The 22586-nt window shown below is 50.5% G+C and overlaps 1 protein-coding gene across 1 annotated transcript; it reads right to left on the bottom strand.

Annotated features, from left to right (window-relative positions):
* Positions 1-460: 460 nt before the first annotated feature.
* On the bottom strand, positions 461-22495 carry LOC135821068 (mucin-19-like). The gene is made up of 5 exons (XM_065334130.1): positions 21944-22495; positions 19942-20516; positions 13218-13463; positions 12317-12553; positions 461-5122 (listed from the first exon to the last, which is right to left on the bottom strand). The coding sequence occupies exons 2-5, from the start codon at positions 20021-20023 to the stop codon at positions 1707-1709; spliced, it is 3981 nt and encodes a 1326-aa protein (XP_065190202.1). The 5' UTR covers positions 20024-20516; positions 21944-22495; the 3' UTR covers positions 461-1706.
* Positions 22496-22586: the final 91 nt, after the last annotated feature.

Here is a 22586-nt window from a genome sequence, read left to right as displayed (position 1 = left end):
GATGAGATAGAAACAATCCATCCATCACACACACACACACACACACACACACACACACACACACACACACACACACCGGCACACACACCGCACACACACACACACACACCTTGACCTTGGCAAACAGCTGCCGTTAAACGGCTAAGCTGCCCTCATGAGAAGGGGAACAAAGGGGTAGCATCATGGCGTCGCGGCAGAACATCCGGCCTCGTGCCGCTGCAGATCCTGCTGTCTGCGATATCTCTCGCCGCACGCACAGCAGAACTTGAACTCAAGACGCTCCCTCGCTGTTGGTCGCTTGCCACGCTCGCAATTGTGCCGTTTAAATCCAGCAGCAGATTGAAAGCACCGGCATACACACACACACACACACACACACACACACACACGTACACACACACACACACGAGCAGCCGCTCCAGGTAGCCACAGCTGCAAAGAATTTTTGCGCATTTTTACTGACTGCACACCAGGCACTGGCATGCAATAGTGATGAGCAGTGCTGGGAGGAGATGCCTCGACCAACTATCATCATTATGTGTCCAAAGTAGGTGATCTAAAATTGAAATAGATAAATAAATAATTTGCCAGCAGGACCGTGGCATTCCAATACATGCTCTACTTGTACATCTGCAACACCTGGCGGAATTTGAAATTCAAAAACGGCCTCCAACTCTACCTTCAACTCATCAATGTAAAAAGATCAGCCCGGAGCTCCGGTGAAAGGTGACTACCGGTACAAAATTGATCAAGCTTGTCAAAAGTACTATGACACTCTAGCGTGATCAAAGTAGCCGTGACAATACCTCCAAAGTCTGTGCAATCAAAATAATACCGTTATGATACTGGCGGAGCTTTCAAAACAAAACGAACAGGAAAACAGCAAACAGAAACAATACGCAGTCGTGCCACCCACAGCTGCTGCGAAAAGAGGACACGCTTCAGCAGCCGAGTTTTAAAGGTGGGTCAGACCGGCGTGGGGTTAAGGAAAACTTCGGGAAAAAACGTAAAACAAAAATAAATACAGGAGGCAAGAGGAAGGGCAAAGGACATGCTCTGCGGACCAAAGGAAGAAGCTGTGAGGTCCCGTTGCAAAACTATTGGAGTTAAAGAAGGCACTACAACAAAATCTTGGGCAAGCGAAGAAGAAGAAGAAGAAGAAGAAGAAGAAGAAGAAGAAGAAGGGCACTGGAAACCAATGCCGGCTAACTGGCAGGTGGAGAATTCCAATGCCGACTACAATAGAAAAGGTTGAAGAAGGAGCTATTCCCATCACTCAACCCGAGTCCTGAGCAAGACCGCTTGTCGCCACTGGAATAAGTTTGGCTTATGTGTAGTAAAAAAGAAAAGAAAGTAAATTATCGTATCCGTTCCCAAAGGGAACTCACGACGGCCGCTAACACCCGATAAACCCTAGCGGCAGATGCAGCGCCTAACGGTGTGTAGTAGGACAGGGAATGTAGGAGGACAACGACCCAGCTAGCTGGTAACTGTAGCAGTGGTGCAGCATCTCTCAACAGCACTTGCAACACGTGTACATGGCATGTGCTTAGCAACACGTGAGTTGACGCCCACACGCTTATGTCACACGCATACATCCATACACGCCTACACACGCACATGCGGACACACTCACACACACGCACACATACACCACACAAACACACACACACAAACACACACACACAAACACACACACACACACACTAACACGTGGAGTTGGGCAGAGCGCAGTCCCTGTCAGCAGCATTATCTGCCATCACCAGGCTATTTACATACACCTCATCCGCCAGCTGCTGCCCTTCCGCGAGAGCCGCATCGTCATCTTCAGAGTCATCGCAGTGCAGTCCTTCCTCGGGCCCTGCATAGCTGTGACGCGCCCGCCCGTCAAACAAGGCGGGGTCGTCGTGCCGAGCCGCGTTGGCGGACTGGAACTGCGTGAAGACGTACGTGTCGAAATCCTCGTCAGCGGTCCCAGCATCACCAGACGCGGACTTGCCGTACAGTTGAACCTGCGAATAGGAGGACGCGGAGGAGTTGTGGCGAGCTGACGGTGTGATGTTGATCGGTGAGTATTGTGCGGCGGCATTACGGTCATGCGTCGTGGAGTTCGTCGTCGTCGTGGGAGCGCTGTAGGTGCTGTGGGTAGCACTGGTCATGTCCTGTGTGTCCTGACTGTGTTGTGATTTGGCGACGCCGCGCGCCGGAATCGCGTACTCATCACCCTCCGCCAGCACCGGTCCCGCGCGTGCGCTTGTAGCATCCAAGCATGGCGATTGGTCATCGCACTGACTCGCTGCAGCCGCAGAGCCACGTTGACGAGAAAACCGCGTGCTTGAACGCAGAGACTCGTCATTACTGCCGCCACGGCCAAGCATTAAGCTGGCCGAGACGGAATCGAAATTGCCGCCTGCAGCAGCGTCCGAGTTGGAGCAGCGGGAGGCGCGTGCGGCGGACGAGGACCGTGGCGACAGTCCACCGCCCAGCGCCGAGTACAATGAGTTGGAGCGCGACTCTTGCGTCGTCGTGTACATCTCATCGAGGCCACCGCCGTCGTGCGGCTGTGCCTGGACCTGCTCGCCAGGCGACGTACGACCGTGCGCACTCAGTGTGTCGTAGCACAAGTCGGATTGCAGCGCGCCACTGGCAGTGTGGTTGGCGCTACCCGCTAGAGTTCGGGAGCAGACACTGGCGGAGCACGACGTACGGTCCGAGCCCTGGATGAACCGTTCGTACTCGTCGTCCTGCTCCGCTGTGGACACACGGGGGAAGGAAGCAAGCGGAAGACCCCTTGCTGCACTGCTCTCAAAGTTGTGGTTGCTGTTGTGCCGCGATGATAACGGTGACGCGATGATCTCGTTCTGCTCGTAGCCTTCTAAGCTGTCGTCGCGTCGCCGCAGAGAAGACAGCTGCTCGTCCATGTCTCTCTGCTCGTAGCCATTGCTGGTTGCCGACGGTATGGGTCCCGAGGGCGAGGGTGGCATACGGGGCGGGAACACCCCCGGTCTCCGGTTCGCTGCCTCGCCTACACAGGGCAGGGGCGGGAGAGCAGCCCTTTCCCGCGACCGCTTATCAACAGCAGCAGCGGTGGCCGGTGGTGGCGGCAGCCCCGACTTGGACACGGCACTGCTCTTGTCTTTCTTCGGCTTGGCGACGGCAATGGTCGACGGCATTGGCGGAGGTACAGTTCTCTTCTTCTCCTTCTCTAGCGTGTCCACAGCGAGGGTTGACGGCAGCGCTGGAGGCAGACCAAACTTCGCCTTGCCTTTGTTTGCTTTACCACCACCACCACCACCACCAGCAGCAACACTGCTCGACGGCTGTGCCGGTGGTGGTGCGAACGTGTTAATCTCGTCTCGTCTAGTTGCAGCCTTGCCGCCAACGCCGCCACCGTTGCTGCGTTCGTTCTCGCTTCTTGCCGTCGGGCTGGTCGGGAGTGGCTTCTTCTTGGTGCTGCGCTTGTCACGCTCATTCTTGCCAACACTGCCTGTGCCGGGAAGCAGCGACACGGACGGTAGCATTGGGCTACGTGCCGTCACCGTGTCACCCATGCTGCCGGTACTATCCAGACTAGCGGCAGCATTGACAGTGGGAATGGTTGTAGCCGTGGATGGCAACGGCTGCGGCGCCCGATGGCTAATGGCGTCGCCGTCCTGAGACGCTAGTTGCGGCACAGGTGGTAGTCCACGCCGTAAACGCATGGTCGAGGCCACAGTGGGCACATTGCTGCCGCTGCTGCTAACGCCTCCTTCGCCGCCGACAGCAGGCGAGTCCGAACACACGGAGCTGGGCGCGTCGTACTCTGAGCACACCGAGCTGGGCGCGTCGTACTGACAGCCATCGTTCGTCGTCTGCGAACTGGGCTGTTGCATGCCAGTGCCCATCAGATCGGGTGCAAGCTCGCCCGGTGCATCGTACATGCATTCCTCCACGGTGTGGCAAGCGTCCGCGTACAACTCATCCGCTTCTTGGCTGGAGTTTTCGCTTATTCCTCGTCCGAGCAAGTTACCACCGCCGGCAATACTTGACCTGGAACTGCCGCCATGGCCTAGACTCGGGGCGTGCATGCTGGAGGTGGTGCTGGACGAGGCACGCCGACTGTGACCCTCGTTGGGCACGAACGTGGTGACGCTGAGCCGCGAGCGCGCCCCGTCAGGCGTGTCGCCCAGGCCCGGCGTGCTCTCGTACACGTCGTCCAGCTGCTCGGGCTCCGCGTCCGAGTACGCGTAGGCCCCGGTGTCACTGTCGCCGATCAAGGGCCCGCAGACCTCGTCGCTCTGCGTGCTCTGTGCGTACGTCTTGCTCAGCAGCGGCGGCGTGGCCGAGTTCGGCGACTGCAGCCGCCTGGCAACAGGGCCCGTATCCAGGGTAACTTCCCCCGGCGCCACCGATATCGTGGAGCTACGGCCCGGTCGCGGTAACGGCTGCGGCGCCCTGTCCGTCTGCAGGCTGGCCGGAAGCACGGTGTTGGTCAGCGGCGACTTGAGCGGCGGTGGCTTGGCCGGACGGGAGCGCGACGAGTTGGAGGAGAGCGACACCGAGCTGCCGATGCTTGACACCGAGCTCTGGCGCTGCAAGCTCCGCGGCGACATGGGCATGCTGGACGGCGGAGCTGACTGCAGGCACATGGATGTGGTGGAGATGTTGCAGCTGGTCGAGCGATCTCCCGGCGCCATGCTCGCGCTGTCGTACGTGCCGACAAACGAACGTGAGGTGGTGTCCGAGCCACTGTCTGGCAGAATGGCAATTGCGGACACGGAAGAGGACGAGCCGGCCGCCGAATTGTTGCGCGGATTGCTGCGGAACGAGCGGCGGAATGTGCGCAGCGACGACGCGACTGTGTCCGTTGAAATTCTCATTTGGGCCCGCGGTTCGGCGTTGTGCGGGCCGAGTGTACTGCCCTGGCGTTGGTGCATGAACTGGAGCTGGCCGCCGTCGATTCCGCGCACGGTGCTGCCCATCTTGCGCTGGTAGTACAGCGCTGACTTCCAGCCGGCTACGAAGGACAGGAAGAGCGCCACCAGAATGAAGATAATGGCAACAGCCAGTGTGGCGGAGGAGAGAGACAGGGCTGCGGATGATGCTGCGGCCGGTGGTGAGGGTGGTGGTGGTGACGCTGAACCTGCAACACACACCAGCACACACACACACACACACACCACGGGGAGAGGGGCACCGTCACACATAGCCACCACACATTTCCAATGGCCACACGTACACACACATACATACACACACGCACACACACACACACACCAGCACACACACACACACACACACACACCACAATGTAAGTGCACTGGCCGCGACCGGTAGGATATCCATGATATGATGATACCCAGAGTACATACGCTCCCAAGAGTGTGCAAACTCTGGACAGCCTTTCAATGGGGTTCGTGGTTGTACAAATCATACTTAGAACACGTGATACGGGTTTTCGCCGTCGGAGACTAGGGAGGTCTAGTCGCACCTAATCCGTGGGTACTTTACGTGTGTGTACCACGTGATACTCAGTGACCCACGTACAGACGTTTTCTGATTCACGACATGCCGTGTATGGAGGCTCACCCACGTTCCGCCAGAACGTGGGTGAAAATCAGAATGGAGCGCATTTTGCGAGCTGTGAGGGTGCTCAGCTGAAGAAATTTCCGAAGCACGAAATCAAAATATTCGATGAGCTTCTTAGGCCCGGGTAGCTTCGTCCTTGACCAGGTTTGGGCCTTTCGCTTTATGCTTTTGTTTGTTCCGTGTGACTAAACACAACATTGCAACGTGGATGCCCTTCATCCACTTTACGTGGATCACCCACGTACGCGTTTCCGTTACGTGGGAACTAAACCTCCCTACTTACTCCCGTCGGAGACCCTGTATGCAGAGTAGCACACTCGTGGGAGCTTATTTACTCTCAGTGCTACAGCGGCAGATCCAGCGATCTCTACAGGGGGGTTCCAGTATAGTCAAAACTGAATAGCTGATACATGTACATGGACACGCATATTGTTGCCAGCAGTGCATTCAGGAAATTTAGGGGGTTCCGCGGAACCCCTGGAACCCCTCCTGGATCCGCCCCTGGTGCTACCCGAATAGAAATACTCAATCCCGTCACACGATCAAACCTCTACCTGGTGTAGCCCTAGTTATTAGTTGTGTCCGAGCCTTGAGAAGGACCATACCGAGTTTGCAATAAATCAGCCGTGTCCCTGCCCTATAATGTGGCAAACGTCTCGCCATCAGAAACAAACGCATGTACGCGAACACACCAGGTGGCAGACAACCTGAAATTGAAGAGGGACAGCTGGACACACTTTGTGCATAGCCTTTCAAACCAGCATGCCACCACAGCTGACGCCCAGCAAGACGTGGTAGGCCGTCGGTACTCAACTTTAGTTTAGCAATCAAACAGCATAGTACAGTTGTGGACAGTGCATAATATAAGCCTTATGCACGCTCTACAGATGTACGAAATCCCGTAGAACCCCATAGAATCCCCTTGGCCCGGTTGGTGTTAAATGTGCAGGACCCTATTGTGATTCTGATACAGTCAACTTCGCTAATAACGACTGCGGATATAACGACAATTCGCGAATAACGGCAGAATGTCCATGCCCAGAGCAAAGTCCCATCTAACTGTAATGCATGTAATGAGACTTCGGGTATAAAGACACTTCGCGAATAAGGACACTTTTCTGATGCCCCGCCACGTGTCATTGTACGCAAAGTTGACTGTATTTCCATTGCGAAAAGTGCCCTGAATGCATTTCACACAAAACCTTTTTTCGGACACAGATCTAGCTAGTCACTAGCTCTATTCAAAGTGATGAAGCTGGAAAAGCGACTGTCTGCTACTGATTATTGAGCTAAATTGATCAAAAGCACATCATGTACTGTTAATATACAAATTTTCGGCAGCTATTTAATTTCGGCTATATTCGGCACCGACCCAAAACGCCTAAATTAAAACGCCGATGAAATTTTTCACAGCATCTGTCGCACTATACCATGCCCTCTACCCCACGCCGAAAATAAATCGCCGCCGAAATGTCAAAAATCGTGAAGTGCCGAAATTTTGTATATTACAGTATAGCACACAATGAACATCCAACAGTGGGTCCATTGTTAGTACGCATAGGTATGCCTGTTTTGATTTCCACTATAAATCAAGTATACAACAAACAATGAACACCCAACCGGGTATGTAAACACCGGCGGGATTTCGTCCATCTGTACAACATGCACCAGGACCACACAACACACCGTACTGTGCAGAGAGTTCATAAAACAACACACATACACACAAAGGCAGGAGAGAACAGGGACACTCCGGCCGGGTAGATCATTGTTGTACTGTTCAGTACTAGTAGTCCGGGGATCCCCCCTTGGCTTTGCTACGTGCAAGAAACGCAGCGCTACAACAATGACCTATCCGGTTGTCTCTGTTCTCTTCTGCCTTTTGTGGTAATGCTCCATCCCGTTGTGGTGTTGAGCACTCTAGGCAGTCTGGGAATTTTGCTATAAGCCTTATGCACGTTGTACAGATGCACGAATCTCGTAGAATCCCGTAGAATCTTGTAGAATCCAGTAGACCCGGTTGGGTGTTCAATGTGCAGGACCCTATTGTGTTTTCTGCTATTTCCACTAAGAAATGGGCCCTGAAGGCATTTCATACGAAAACCTTTTCCGTGACAAAGATGTAGCTAGTCATTAGTTCTAACCAAAGTGAAGAATATTATTACATGAAACGCAGCGTTAGTGAAGAAGCTGGAAAAGCGATTGTTTGTCATTAATTATGAGGTTAAAATTGGTCAAATGCGCATGTATCTCTTTGTCTGTCACCAGTTAATCCCATATATAGGATTAGACTTCAAGACGCATTTGCAGCCTCGAAAATGGTCGAAGTGTGAAGCAATGTTATTGAAGATGCATTTTGATTTTTCACACAATGCCTCTCCTTATTTAAAATGAATGAATAGAGGTTACTCATTGGCTAAAAAAAAAAAAGGACGTGACGCCACCACCCTCTTGGATCAAGGCGCAGATGCAGCTCCTAAGCGGTGGGAGGTGAGTAGATCAGACCCACCACAAAGTGGTCAAAGACCGAAATCCCATTCACTGCATCCATGTTTCCCTCGTGCCAGGCCACGAGTTCCCAATTAACTGTGGGTCGCAGCACGGCTGGAAAAAATCCTTCCGCTTCCAAGCAGGACTTGAACCTGGTACCCTCTGTTTCTCAATCATGGTCTTAGACCATCCCACTGGCTAAGACCCCCAGGAAAGGTATCTGTGTGCAATTATTGCTGATGAATTGCAATTACAAGTGGTAGAAATAGACAAGGAGTGGAATAGATGAATATTAGCACCATCCTAGCATTGAAGTAGTGTTGTAAAGTGCTCGCAGATCAATATGAACTAAAGACACTACATGTTTGGGGCATTTACTAAATCAGTTGTGTTCAAGTATGTACACATACCGGTATTAATCGTGGAGTACTCTTTTGGTACTAGCCTAGGAGGTCCTTATTCTTTAGCCATAGATGCATAGAATGTTTTTGTTAGCTCCATATGGGCTATATCTAGGCTTGGATATTGCCAACTATGGTTTTTATTGGCAGGGGAAACTGGGAAGAACAAAACCAATTTTTGAAGAGGCCAAATCCTATATAATATTATAGGATTTTGAAAATTCTGGACACTCTTGCACGGGAAGGCCCTTTACAGAAAAAGTAAAGCCCTTGTGCTGGTGAAACTTGGCAGGCATCATCTCTGATAAACACGGAATGCAGCCTCCAACAGGTTGTTGACGAAAGAACTTTACTTTGTAAGATATGATCTACTCTTTCCCAAAAATTGGGAAAAATCCTATATATAGGATTTGACAGACAAAGAGATAGCGCACAATGAACACCCAACCGTGTCTGTAAACACCTGCGGTCCTAGTACAGAACTCCGTACATCTGTACAGCATGCATATAAAGGACTATTGCAAGAAACACATACAATCACGATTGTGTACCAGATGTACACATTAGCTGTGCAGGGATCTAGATGTTCCATTTTTGGCTAGGATTCTAGCACAGTAGTGCATACGTATAGTATTTAGTGAAGTATAGTATTTATTCATATTTCTCTAGGGCAGTCTCCACAGACCTATGGTCTCCTTACGGGGTACCCTAGCCAATCTAGGATTGCGATACGAAATTGACTTGGTCAAGCAGCAAGGCGGATACGTACACACGGCCAAGTAGGCAGAACACCTCCTGAACTCGGTTTGATCTGACTTGAAGTAGAGGATATAACCCGAGTCAGAGGGTTATACCGGCTGAATATAAATCCCGACTGCGATAGCAGGAGGGATTTATATGAGGGTACGGTATAACCCGACTACGAGGGTCATATCCTACTTATGCCAGGTACCCCTACGCATTTCCAGAACAACGAACATATTTGGAGATCTCCTACATCATGCAGTACCGTGATGAACATCTTCTGATGGTTATCAGTTGTCAGTTGAAAGAATGGTCGAGCAAGGTCAGAAGGAGATTCCTCCGTGGATGTTTGGCATAAGATTTCCTTTCAGTACCAGTGCATATTGTAGCATCTTCATGATCTTGTCTTGAGTCGTGAGCGGTGCGGAAGTCGACTGAATTGCTGCGGTGCTGGAGTTTGTCGTTGAATCAAACTACCGTCACTAGTTAGATTACAGACTCTTTGGGAGTAAGTGTTACTATAATTATGGTACAGTGCTGATTTTCACATGCGGCATCTTATAATCAGTTTTGCTTGCAAGTAGATGCATTTGCATGCACTGTTTTGTATCACATTTCAATCCAATCTATTATAGCCTTTTCCAATCGGGTTGAAGTACATGTACACTGGTATTATAAACTTATTTACGAAGGAGACAGTCTGTTGATGATCTTCAACTCTTCGAAGTACAATGTACATTGCTGACCCATTCGGGATACTTCGTGGTTATTCGACGTTCTTTATCCTCAGATTCAGTATAATAGAATACTCGGTAGACGAATTCCAGGTCATTCTTCTTTTCCATTGTGTACTGTTCCTCGTCATGCCGTTCTGTGTGGAGTGTACACGTGCATGTGGTGTCCGTTGTGTCTGTTTATGTATGGTCCGTGCGCTGGAGTACTGCCGCCGTACAAGTTCACTGCCTTTCAGGCAGTGAACATGTACGGTGGCAGTGCCCTAGCGTACGTACCGTTCACCGGGATTTATATTCTATATAAATCCCGCGCGGGATATACTGGCCAATATAACCATGGCTAGACGAGCGCTGATTGGCTGAAAACAGGCCCTCCGTACCGTACCATGGTATAACTTGTAGTATAATTGTACCGAATGCATGCAACATTGCACACGGTTGCATGCAAGGCTAGTAAGGCGGTGTTTACATGAGGTGTTTCAACCCGGGTTGAGTTCGACCCGGGTCAGATTTCAAACTGCCATGTACACAAAATGAATGGTGCGTTTACAAGACGCATTGCGCTTGACCCGGGTTGATTTCAACCCTCCCCCAAGGGGAGGGTTGAAATCAACCCGGGGCGAGAAAATCGTACTAACGTACTTCTGTGCGTATCTCGCACCAGGTTTGAATAGCACTGCACATGCAAATTTCGCGTGAAAGGATTCACGTGACCATACAGGACTGTAGAAGTGGACTTTTGGCGGCATATCAGTATTTCACGCGGGTCAACTGGCTTCATGTAAACACCCACCTATTTTGTCTATCGTACAGACTTTCAACCCGGGCTGAACTCGACCCGGGTTTGAAAACTCTCATGTAAACACAGCCATAGGTGCTTCTTGCGGCGTACACATTCTCTCTGGTTTCGATGTCAACAAATGCAATAGACTCTATGCGCGTTGTACAGTCAGACCTCGCATAACCGCACACATCCGTTTTCGACAAAAATATCCGGATAGGCGAGGGAACCGGATAATCAAACACACATACTGTATGTATGCATGACATAATTATGCTGTAAATCGGCAACCAACAATTTTCTTCCGGATGGCGAGGGATCCGGATAAAAGAGGACAGGATAAGCGAGGTCCGACTGTACAGAGTTTCGAAGTTCTGTACTAGGCTATAGGTGTGTACATGCCCGCTTGGGTGTTCATTGTGTGCTATACATGCGCATTTGACCTAGTTAGCCTTATTAAGTTATTATCAATGGCGAACAATCGCTTTTCCAGCTTCAGCACTTTGGATAGAACCAAGAGTAGATAAACAAGAGTGTGCAACTCGCGGATGGGTAGGCCCACGGCGGAATTTTTTGTTGACGTAATCTTTTCGACGACGCACGCACCGCGAGTCTTTCGAAAAGTGTTCCCTCGTGCTCTTGGCCGGCTTTACACTGCAAGGTCGGTGCCCAGCACGTGCGCCCACACTGCTCTGCGGCAAAGTGCGCGTTCTTCTGAAAAAAAGGTGACGTGAACAAAAAATTCCGCCATGGGCGGGGTATCTGCAGATTGTGCAGGAGAGATCCGGAGTTGCACACTCTTGTTTATCTACTCTTGATAGAACTAATGACTAGTTGAACTCGGATGGTGAGCCAATTAAATTATGGTGAAATTATGGTGTCAGGTCGCCGACTGTCTCAGTACCGGTACTCTTTGTCAGTTTTGTGCCATTTGTTCACACTCGCTGACTGTATAAGATCTGGTTACGTTGGTGGACGGTTAGTCATAACTCGTAACATTTCGTCCTTCTCCTTTTGCACTAATGACTAGCTAAATCTTTGTCGGAAAAAAGGGTTTCGTATGAACTGCCTTCAGGGCCCATTTCTTAGTGGAAATAGCAGAAAACACAATAGGGTCCTGCACATTCCACAACCAACCGTGTCTACGGGATTCTACGAGATTCTACGGGATTTCGTGCATCTGTACAACGTGGACACGGCGTATGCAACCACCAAATGTGCACCCTGCACCATGTCACTGCACCATTTCGCGGCTCAGTGTCCGCAGGTCTAGGGCTGCACAGCGCCCGGTGTGGCATTGACTGGCTTGATCGGATTTCAGTGAGCAATGCTGCACTGTAGATGTACATGGTAGTAGTGATGGCACCAACCAGTCAGTGTACTTTTCATTTTGAAAGGGGCGCCCACTACCTAAAGGGGAGGGGGGGGGGGTACAGCGTCGCTCAGTGCAGCTCTGGCTACAATCTCGACACTCGCACGTACCATACACACACACACAGCCACACACACACACCGGGCACATTGCACCACACACACACACACACACACCATGCGCACGCACACACACACACACACACAGGCAGGCACTTGGAACTCACCAGCAATTGAAGCAGACGGCGACATACTCCCACTGAGCGGACCAAGCGTTGAACCGACACTGCCACCGGGTACCGCTGAGGCGATGGAGCCGTAACGACACACATACGAACCAGGTACATTCTGGCAGATTGCAGTGGCTAGAAGCGTGTCCGGGATACCTCCTGAAGTGCCGTTTGGCGTGGTGCTGATGCTGCTGTCACTGCAATCATGCTGGGCCAGTAGGCATTCATCAATGTCTGCCAGCCAGAAACACACACACACACACACACACACACACACACACCATGAACCTTGAACTTGCCCATTGCCATAGGCAATGATGGCGAAAGGACTAATTCGGCGGCAACCGGCAGAAAGGTTCGTGGAGCTTGAGATCGCCGGGGCGGCAACACGTCTTCCCGCAAGCACAACGATACTCTGGCTTGGCGGAGACATCACGAGGCTGAGGACGACTGTGGATGACCTCTCTCCACCCCGAGCGGTTCTGGGCAGTGTCGAGCCATTCCTTCTCCGGGACAGGTGGATGAATGCGGTTGAAGTCGTCCACAACCACAACCCGCCAACGCTTGCATGGGCCGTGCTGCGGTCGAGTTGCAGAGAGCTCCCCAAACACACACATACACGAGCACACACACACACACGCGCGTACACACACGTACATACATACATGTATACACACATGTGCACACACACACACACACATGTGCACACACACACTCTCTCTCTCTCTCTCTCTCTCTCTCTCTCTCTCTCTGCGCAATTCGGATCGGGCTTCATATAGCGCGCATGTACTTCAAAGTGCCTACTACCGTACGCGGCGGCAAGACAAAGTATGTGCACACCAGATGTACGCGAATGCACTGCCAAATCATACACAGGGTTGGACACAGACATGCTTACCCGAGCACACAAGCCGTACAGTCGTCCAGACGTGGCTGGTCAAATTGCAAGCACCGTCTGGTCGGGACACACCGTCGTCGGGAGCCGAGAAGCCGTCGCGACACCGCAGGCGTGCGTGTGTTGCGTTTGCCACCAGCCGACTGTGGGCAACGGGCGGCGCGCCGACCTGGCACTCTGCGAAGCCCTGTGGGGTGGTGGTGGGTATAGCTGTTGCCAGGGTTACGGGTGCGGTGGCGCCGGCTGCTACTAGCATGTCAAGATAACACACAGCACATGCACACACGCATGCACACACACACATACACATACACACACAAACAGACAGACAGTGAGAGACATACACACACACACACGGGCACGCGCGCACCCCCCCCCCCCCCCACACACACACAGGCGTACACACACACACACACGGGCGTACACCATCACACGCACGCACACACGCACACACACACACACACACACACACACACACACACACACACACACAAACAAACAACCGTATGCATTGCATTACAATTTCCACCAGAGAGATGAGAGTTTGAGCCGACCTGAAAACAGTTCTGCCAGTCACTCGACTTCACTGCGATCGGTTCGGTCCGTCACTCGGAGCTCCGCTGATGAGACCCAGGGGCGCAGCTGATCCCCCTTTTAGGGGAGGGGGTGCACGGCCGCATATGTGTAGGATGGCTGGTGCATGTCATTCATGGTTATTATGTGCATGCTGAACTCAGGTCGAAATTTTACGGGGGGGGGGGGGGGGGGGAGGTGCCCCCAGTGGGCTATGCGGGCCATGCGCGTGGGAGCTGAAACCATCAATGTTGGAAACAGCCAGCTGCCCGGAAACTGACGTACAAACTACTCTTAGGGTTGGTTCCCATAGGCAAAATCGGCGCCGCAAGACATCGCAAGACATCGGCGGTGAGCCAGCTCCCGATCCATTGCGCATACGGTGTGCCCCCAGTGGGCTATGCGGGCTATGCGCGTGGGAGCTGAAACCATCAATGTTGGAAACAGCCAGCTGCCCGGAAACTGACGTACAAACTACTCTTAGGGTTGGTTCCCATAGGCAAAATCGGCGCCGCAAGACATCGCAAGACATCGGCGGTGAGCCAGCTCCCGATCCATTGCGCATACGGTGTGCCCCCAGTGGGCTATGCGGGCTATGCGCGTGGGAGCTGAAACCATCAATGTTGGAAACAGCCAGCTGCCCGGAAACTGACGTACAAACTACTCTTAGGGTTGGTTCACATAGGCAAAATCGGCGCCGCAAGACATCGCAAGACATCGGCGGTGAGCCAGCTCCCGATCCATTGCGCATACGGTTCGAGTACCAAATCTACTACAAAGTTGTACAGAATGTGTCCAAATCCCACAACAGGTTTGCCAACTGAAGCTTGAATTCTTTGTTTCTTCAGTAGTTCAAGGTCTTTCAGTGATGGCCACTGGTTGCTACCTTTTACTGGAGATCAGGAAACTACTTCTACACATTTTATTGCAGTCTAGTAAGCAATGGTATTGAAATTATGCAGCCAAACGTTGATGAAGTCACAAGAACTTGCCAATGTATCCATCGTATTTTTTAATTTGTTTCAATGGACCGTATGCGTGTTAAAACAAAATGGCGTCACGATTTATTGAAAGTGGTATAGTTGGTGGTACGAGTGTTCAAAACCATTTGAACTTCATACTGTTCGTCTTCTTTTTGACATGCTCTCTTTCCATCGTCCTTAGCTTTTGTTTGTTGAGAGCTGTTTTGGCTTTCTCCTATACCTCTGGGGGATGCCAAGTGATGGTTTTGAGAGGCTGGTGATGGCTGTGAGCGAGAGTTTGCCGATCGGCGTCGTCCTCGCTATAGCGATGAAAATACTAGTTACTGCGCACCTGGCAGTTATCACAACACGTCGGAGCGTCCAGGAGCAAAGGAATCTTGGGTTTTCACTGGAATCTAGTTCCTCCAGCATCGTGTAGCCCACCGTCGGTGAATGGCGGTCCAGAAAGGTCGAACCTGGTCTTCTGCAGCATCTCGCAGTCCTGCGAGGCACACTGAATACGCCTGTCATGTATTCTACAAATAAAAATCACGAAGTAGTGGACTTTACAGTGACGAGTCTATCCTGTATGCTGTAAAAGACGCAGGAAATGTGACTGGTGTTCGTACACTGGACGCCAATATCATCCCAGTCTTCTCCTGCAGGATCTGTTTGACATTGACATACCGGTATGCAGTGGGTCGACATTGGCCTGGTTTGGCAGCTATCTGCCTGGTTGGATGTAGCAGGTTTGCATTGGCGCGTCGTCCAGTCCGACATTTTCTTGTAACTGTGGAGTACCGGCAGGGTTTGAGAGGTTGCTCGTGCTGTGAACACATCTCTACTGCCTGTCTCGTCCTGGAAGTGCCGTCTCGCCGCTTCCTTGCTCTACAGTCACGCCGTTATTTCGCTTTGTTTCGTGGTGCCTGCCCAAACAACTGTGAGCTCGCAACATGGTATGGACAAATTGCACCACTCATGCTGGTTAACTAAAACCGGGATAGTCGAGTAAGCGAGTTCACTCCCTGGGCCATGGCAAGATCTGTTCAGCGCGGGCTATTCCAACCTCTAAGTGCATAGTCACCGATCGATCCATGCCATGGTGGTTGACCTACAAAGAGCCAAGGTCTACGAGTACTACTATTGGATGCTGTCTACATGCAGTCAACAAAATCAAAGTACCTCAGTATGCCCCACAATAGGGCATGTGCATCTATAGCATGACACAACAGGGGTTCTGGCGGCACCTGTCAAACAAGCAGTAGCGACTAGTGCCAGCTACCTATTGGAGGCTAGCCGCTACAGTCTGTCACTGGAGATAATTATTACGCTCACTGTTTAGACTGAGCACAATCAATGATGCCCAATCAATCTGCCCAATGTGTGTTCTGTTCCACCTAATTATAACTTCCCATCGCATCAACCCTACTACACGCACATGTCGTCACTCTAGCATGACTTGTGTTATTATTGTTTATTTTGATTCGCACGATAAATAGAGCACAATAAACGTTAACTTGACCGAAGGATAAAGGCGACTGCAGATAGAGGAACACATCGAGGTACAGGTACCGGCATCAATACAGTATCAGAGAGAAACAAACAAAAATGAGAGGTACGCAGAAAAAACTCTCGTAAGCCCAAGGGGAAGTGGTTGATGAGGGATGAATGCCCTCTCCACGCTCATCTACACTGTTCGTGGAAATGCACACATACATACAATAATAATATACAACATAGCAACAGCATGCACAGAACCGAACAATTTCATGTTCACACATGCAAGCACAGACCTGAACATTAGTACCAAAAGCCGATACAGACAATATCCCCATACACACAGACGCACACACACACACACACACAATGTCCCATGTATGCGCCCGTGGCGAGAAAAGCACGCAAATCTACAAATGCACTGGATGTGAACCCACAGATTTTCTCTTATAGCAACGATAGCGGATCTGATTCTGAATGAAACACACACACACAATACAATCATTGAATGCCCATCCGCAGATGATGGCAGGTCCTGAAAGAACAGGCAGTGTTCCAGTGATGGGGAACAGAACTTCGAGTGGCGAGTGAGGTATACACACACACACACACGTGCGTGCGCGGGCACACACTAAAGTATTCAGAAATAGAATCGACATCGTAGTATTCATTGGTTGGGGAATGGAAAGGAAAATAAAACATTGCTGTAGGTTATTGTTGTAAGGACACTGGGAGCACAACAGAAAGGTAAGCAACTTGCTTTGAAGCAAAGAAAGTTATTATTCCACGGATCTCAGAAGGAAGGAACGTTCCACAATGCTGCACTGGCAACAGGCGGCCTGCATGTGCGCGGCCCCTGCAGTCGGTCCAGCTGCCGGCCTTGCAGTGCTGAAAAGAATGTGCAGTACAGCATGTCACATAGTATCGCAGCCTGGACAAATAGGCGCTGGGAAGTCCTAGTTATGTGCTCACCTACACCACGATGCACCAATCTTCTGAGCTACTTTGGCAAAACCTTTGTCCACTTGAGACTCCCATGGGCTGAGCCAGTTGTTGAGGGCTGCATCAAGGTGGACGGCAATGACCGCTGATGGCAAGGCAATCCACGACACACAGTCACTAGGGCATCGTCAACATGGCGCTGAGGCTGGATCGATAAAATCAACCTTTAGGCTGCCGCGGGGTTGACAACGAGGCCGCTGTCTCAAAGCTAGTCAGTCAGCCTGGTCACCACCATCGACGAACCAGTCGCCACCGCCAGCAGTGGCGGTAGGTTGTGACAAGTGTGGTGCAATATTGTCAGCAAATTCAGTACTCAGGATAAGATGAGTGACAAAGGGAACGTTATGTTTGATAATATTGAAGTGAACAGGAATGATCACAAACCCTGCGCGTACTCCACCGTGAGTTACAAGAAATTCCGGACTGGACGACGAGCAAACACCAACCTGCTACATCCAACCAGGCAGATACTATTACGATAGCTGCCAAACCAGGTCAATGCCGACCTACTCCATAATGTCAATGTCAAACAGATCCTGCAGGAGAAGCCTGGGGTGTTGGCGTCCAGTCACTGAGTGTACAGACACCAGTCACATTTCCTGCGTCTTTTGCAGCATACAGGATAGACTCATCACTGTAAAGTCCACTACTTCGTGATTTTTATTTGTAGAATACATGACAGGCGTATTCAGTGTGCCTCGCAGGACTGCGAGATGCTGCAGAAGACCAGGTTCGACCTTTCTGGACCGCCATTCACCAACGGTGGGCTACACGATGCTGGAGGAACTAGATTCCAGTGAAAACCCAAGATTCCTTTGCTCCTGGACGCTCCGACGTGTTGTGATATCTGCCAGGTGCGCAGTAACTAGTATTTTCATCGCTATAGCGAGGACGACGCCGATCGGCAAACTCTCGCTCACAGCCATCACCAGCCTCTCAAAACCATCACTTGGCATCCCCAGAGGTATAGGAGAAAGCCAAAACAGCTCTCAACAAACAAAAGCTAAGGACGATGGAAAGAGAGCATGTCAAAAAGAAGACGAACAGTATGAAGTTCAAATGGTTTTGAACACTCGTACCACCAACTATACCACTTTCAATAAATCGTGACGCCATTTTGTTTTAACATGAATATCGCGGATTGTATTTGTCTCATAAGTTGCACAACAGTCAAGCAGATCATCTGAAAAGGACGGATTGGTATGCTGACTTATTTGCCACCTTGAAGCGATTACAAGAATGGCGAACGAACCTCGTCTCTAGCTTCAATGTAGGAAAATTTAGGACGAGCCTTGGTTTGAAATGTTGACAAAGTCTGGCTTCGGGCAGCCGGCGATCACCGGCGCAAACGGTTCCCAAACCACTTTTGGTCAAAATCGTACGGGATCGGTGCCGGGGCAGATCGCAAGAGTTGGGCACTGTCCAACTTTGCCGGCGGTCCCTTGCGATATTTTACCGTATGATTTTGTTACGACTGCACTGGTTCACATAATCGCAATGCGCCGGGAAGAGGTTGCAAGAGGCCCACTCCCGTTCACTCCCGGCACGTACCGGCGATATGTGAGCCAACCCTTAGTCTTGGAGCATACATCACTGATCTCTCTCTGTCCTTGGCCGTCAGATATTTTAGCAACGTTTGCCCAAGTATAGAGATTATGCGACTACATCATCAGTAGAGAGGTTTTGGAAAAGTCGCGGCACCCAGCAATGCAACAAGCCCATTGCGCAATGATGTCATTCGTACTCTCATAACACCCCACACAGCCACCAGGGCACGGTCGTGCGGGTGTTGAACAGTGCATTGCTGATCCCAGCGTACTCACATGCATTACTCGTGCATGCCATATTTGGCAATGTGCAATGGGCTTATAGCTAGAGCGAATCCACCGACTTGCGCTGTATACATATCGCCTAGTGGTTCCGCCGACTCACGCTATATGCAAATGCGGTTCCGGTAACTCACCGACATGACCTTGTTCGCACACAACGTTTATACAGTGGAACCAGTCTAAGACGACCACTCAATGGACCATAAAAACATCTCTCTGTATACAGTCAACTTCGCTTATAACGACACTCGGCGGGGCATCAAAGAAGTGTCCTTATACCCAAAGTCTCATTATTATGTATTACAGTTGGAAGGGACTTTGCTCTGGGCACGGAAATGCTTTCGTTATTCGCGAATTGTCGTTATATCCGCAGTCGTTATTAGCCAAGTTGACTGTACTGTATAACACGCTATTTTCGGTGGAATTTAAATTTCGGTAATTTTGGAGAAACCTGGCAACTCAACTTAGATTACACCTAAATGGCACTGGAGCATGCACTGTATGTGCAGGGAACGGTGGTCACCTAATTCTACATTACACCTGAAACCTGGCAGGTTCCTGATACGGAAATTTTACTACACCTAAAATTACATCATATGTAATATTATTACTGTACAAGCAGAAATATTCGTCTGGAATTTAATTTCGTCTTTTTCGTCCAAGGACCCTTTTGGACTAAATGAAATGCCGGACGAATGTCGATTTGTCCAGCTTGTCAATACACTCTTTTGGTCCATGGACGAAATTTTCAACCGGACGCACTTCCTTTCTTTGGAGTTGGACGAAATTATCGACCGATGAAATTTTCTGCCAGTACAGTATACATACAGTATTGGTGCTCTGCAACAGGCTACTTCCACTCACCCTCCGCCAGAACACTATAGACAGCGGCGAGAGCAACGCAGAGGCTGAGACACATGGGGGGCCATGTTACGCCACGGAACATGGCAACGAGATGTCACCGTCCCTCAGCGGTGTATAACACTCGAGGTGCTTAGCAGTGGAACGTCGGTCGAGCAGTGTCTCTTCACGTGAGCAACGCCGTGGTATACTACAGCGGCGGTGATCTTACTGTGTTGCTTGAAGTCCAGGGCAGCAGCTATTGCCAATCGTACTACCTTTGTGGATGCTAACACTGCAGTGCTGCTGGGGACAGACTATACACGGACCAATCAGCCGAGGGTCGGTGCTGCCGATTCGTCACTCTGCGCTGGTTGCCATGCTAGTTCCGGACAGCGTAACGGAAGCGGGAAGGCGCACAAACGCCGATGTGTGTCTGCTTCTCCCTATATGGACACTTGAAATCCACCCGTCACGCAGAAGTCACTGGCCGGCTTTATGCGAATACTCAGATGCCGTTATAAATACAATGTCAGTGATAATGTAGTCTGCTGGCAGGTAGAGTTGTTGTGGAACGTTGCAGAACTAACTAGGCTTGGCTGCAACGAACAAACAGAATGCAAAACAACAACTAAGGCCGGTTAGCATCCTCATTACATTCAGGGACAAACAGAGGCAGAGGTAAGGAGAAAACGAGCTACGACCAGAGATCACCACTTTCGTCCACCAAAGCGGACACTCTCGAGCAACGACACGCAAGACGTTCATACAAATTTCAGACTCGTGACAAGCCAGGATGCAGCCCCAAGGCCACTCCGGAAAGCTATTATAATTACCCATATTTTCAATAGCATAGTCATGTTCAAGAAGATGCCATGACCAATGGACAGGGCTTGACGGTGGCGACATCAGACGTCGACAAATAACGACTTCCTGGTCAAATTGGATCCACTCTGACCACCGTGCAGTTCAGTACAGTGGAACCTGTCTAAGACGACCGCTCAAGCCCTTCAAACGTGGTCTCTGTTACCAGGTGGTCTCCTTATCCAGGGTCAATTGACTGGAAATAGCATCCCTTGGTCCTGGTTACAGTGGTCTCCTGAGACAGGTGGTCCTCTTATCCGAGTGGTCGCCTTGACAGGTTCTATTGTACATGATAGTAAGAGTGCATGACCCTCAAAGAGTATGGAAACTCCCGCATACCCTGCTGTCCCGACAGAATTTCAAGTCGACGTCATTCTTATGATGCAATGCTCCTTGCACCAGTGATTCGAGACATTTGTACGGGGCGTCACTGTCAGGGCATCATGCGTGCCTCCTTAAACTAGTTTGTACGGGATCAAACTGGGCTTTGTCCACCACATGTGCAGGTTCAGTATACGTCTGATAAAGCGTGTACAGTGCCGTGCGCATTGCATCGTAGCAATGACGTCGACTGGAGATTCCGTCGGGACAGCATACATACTGGAGTTGCACACTATTGGGGGGGGGGGGGGGAGGTACTCTTGGCAATGCCTGGCTGCAGCACAAGGCTGTACTGTCGCCCCAGCTACCTACATGATAACACCGCATACGCCCCCATGCACACTTCCTATACACTCAGGGACAAACATGGAAGATTTCAAGCAACACCAACATTGGTCACCTGTATACTGTACGGAGTTGACTCAGTGAGGCTCACACATTCACGGACAGTGCACGCAAATCAACTAACGTGCTAGCATCCAATCATCGGTCTCCTTCTGCATACAGTACTATCGTTTCTGACCAAAATGTAATCGAAACAAGCTAAAAATAAAACTGTTGATGTCTGTAAATTATACGTTGCAAACTCACAGCTGAACTAGTCCACCATTCTCAAACATTAGGTAGCCTCAGTTGGTTTCATGGCTATCCAAGCACCAACGAGCACAATAGCATGTCAAATTTCTATTGCATAAATCATCGACCAAGTGTCTTTCAAAATCCACTCAGTTTTTCTATTCAGATCAGGGGAAATGAAACAAACGTCCACAGCTTTCCTAACCTTCGTGGTGACGGTGCTCTGCCAAGCCACATGTGTCGCTGGGCCACACAATGTATACTGATTATGTAGATCTACCAGCTCTGTATTCGGAGCTTCTACTACAAAAGGGGTGCTGGGATATTCCAAAGAAGACAAGGACGTTTCAAAATGCCAAATCCGTCCTCGACCTTGGCTTCCTGCCTGACGAATATGGGTTCAAAATTTATTCACCGAACAGATTTGAAAACACTGATTCCGGCTCACCTGATGATCTGAGACCAATGAAGGTGTAGTTACTAAACTAACTTGGCTGGGATAAAACTGAAAAGTGGCTTTGCCTTTGCCTTGGCTCTGCAGTGCACACATCTGATGGTGATCAGCAGTGTTTCGACTTTGCACAAATGGGCTCTTCCTGCACTCACGTAAAAGTCGTTCCTGCGTGCTCGTACGGACAAACTAACACTTTCGAACAAACAAGTCTTGTGGAACCCGGCAACGAAACAGCCTGTCGAAAGGTTACCAGATCTGGATACCCTTGGCCTTGGGGCACGTATTTGCTGTTTGGTTATTGGTCCTTCGGCCTTGCCGATTGCTTGCATCTACAATTTGTACGTCTTTGTAGGGTGGAAATCGACGGGATTGCAGGTACGACGATACGTGTTTC

Source organism: Sycon ciliatum, chromosome 7 (genome assembly GCF_964019385.1).
Source record: "Sycon ciliatum chromosome 7, ocSycCili1.1, whole genome shotgun sequence".
NCBI classification, from domain to species: Eukaryota; Metazoa; Porifera; class Calcarea; order Leucosolenida; family Sycettidae; genus Sycon; species Sycon ciliatum.
This window is presented reverse-complemented; position numbering and strand designations above follow the sequence as displayed.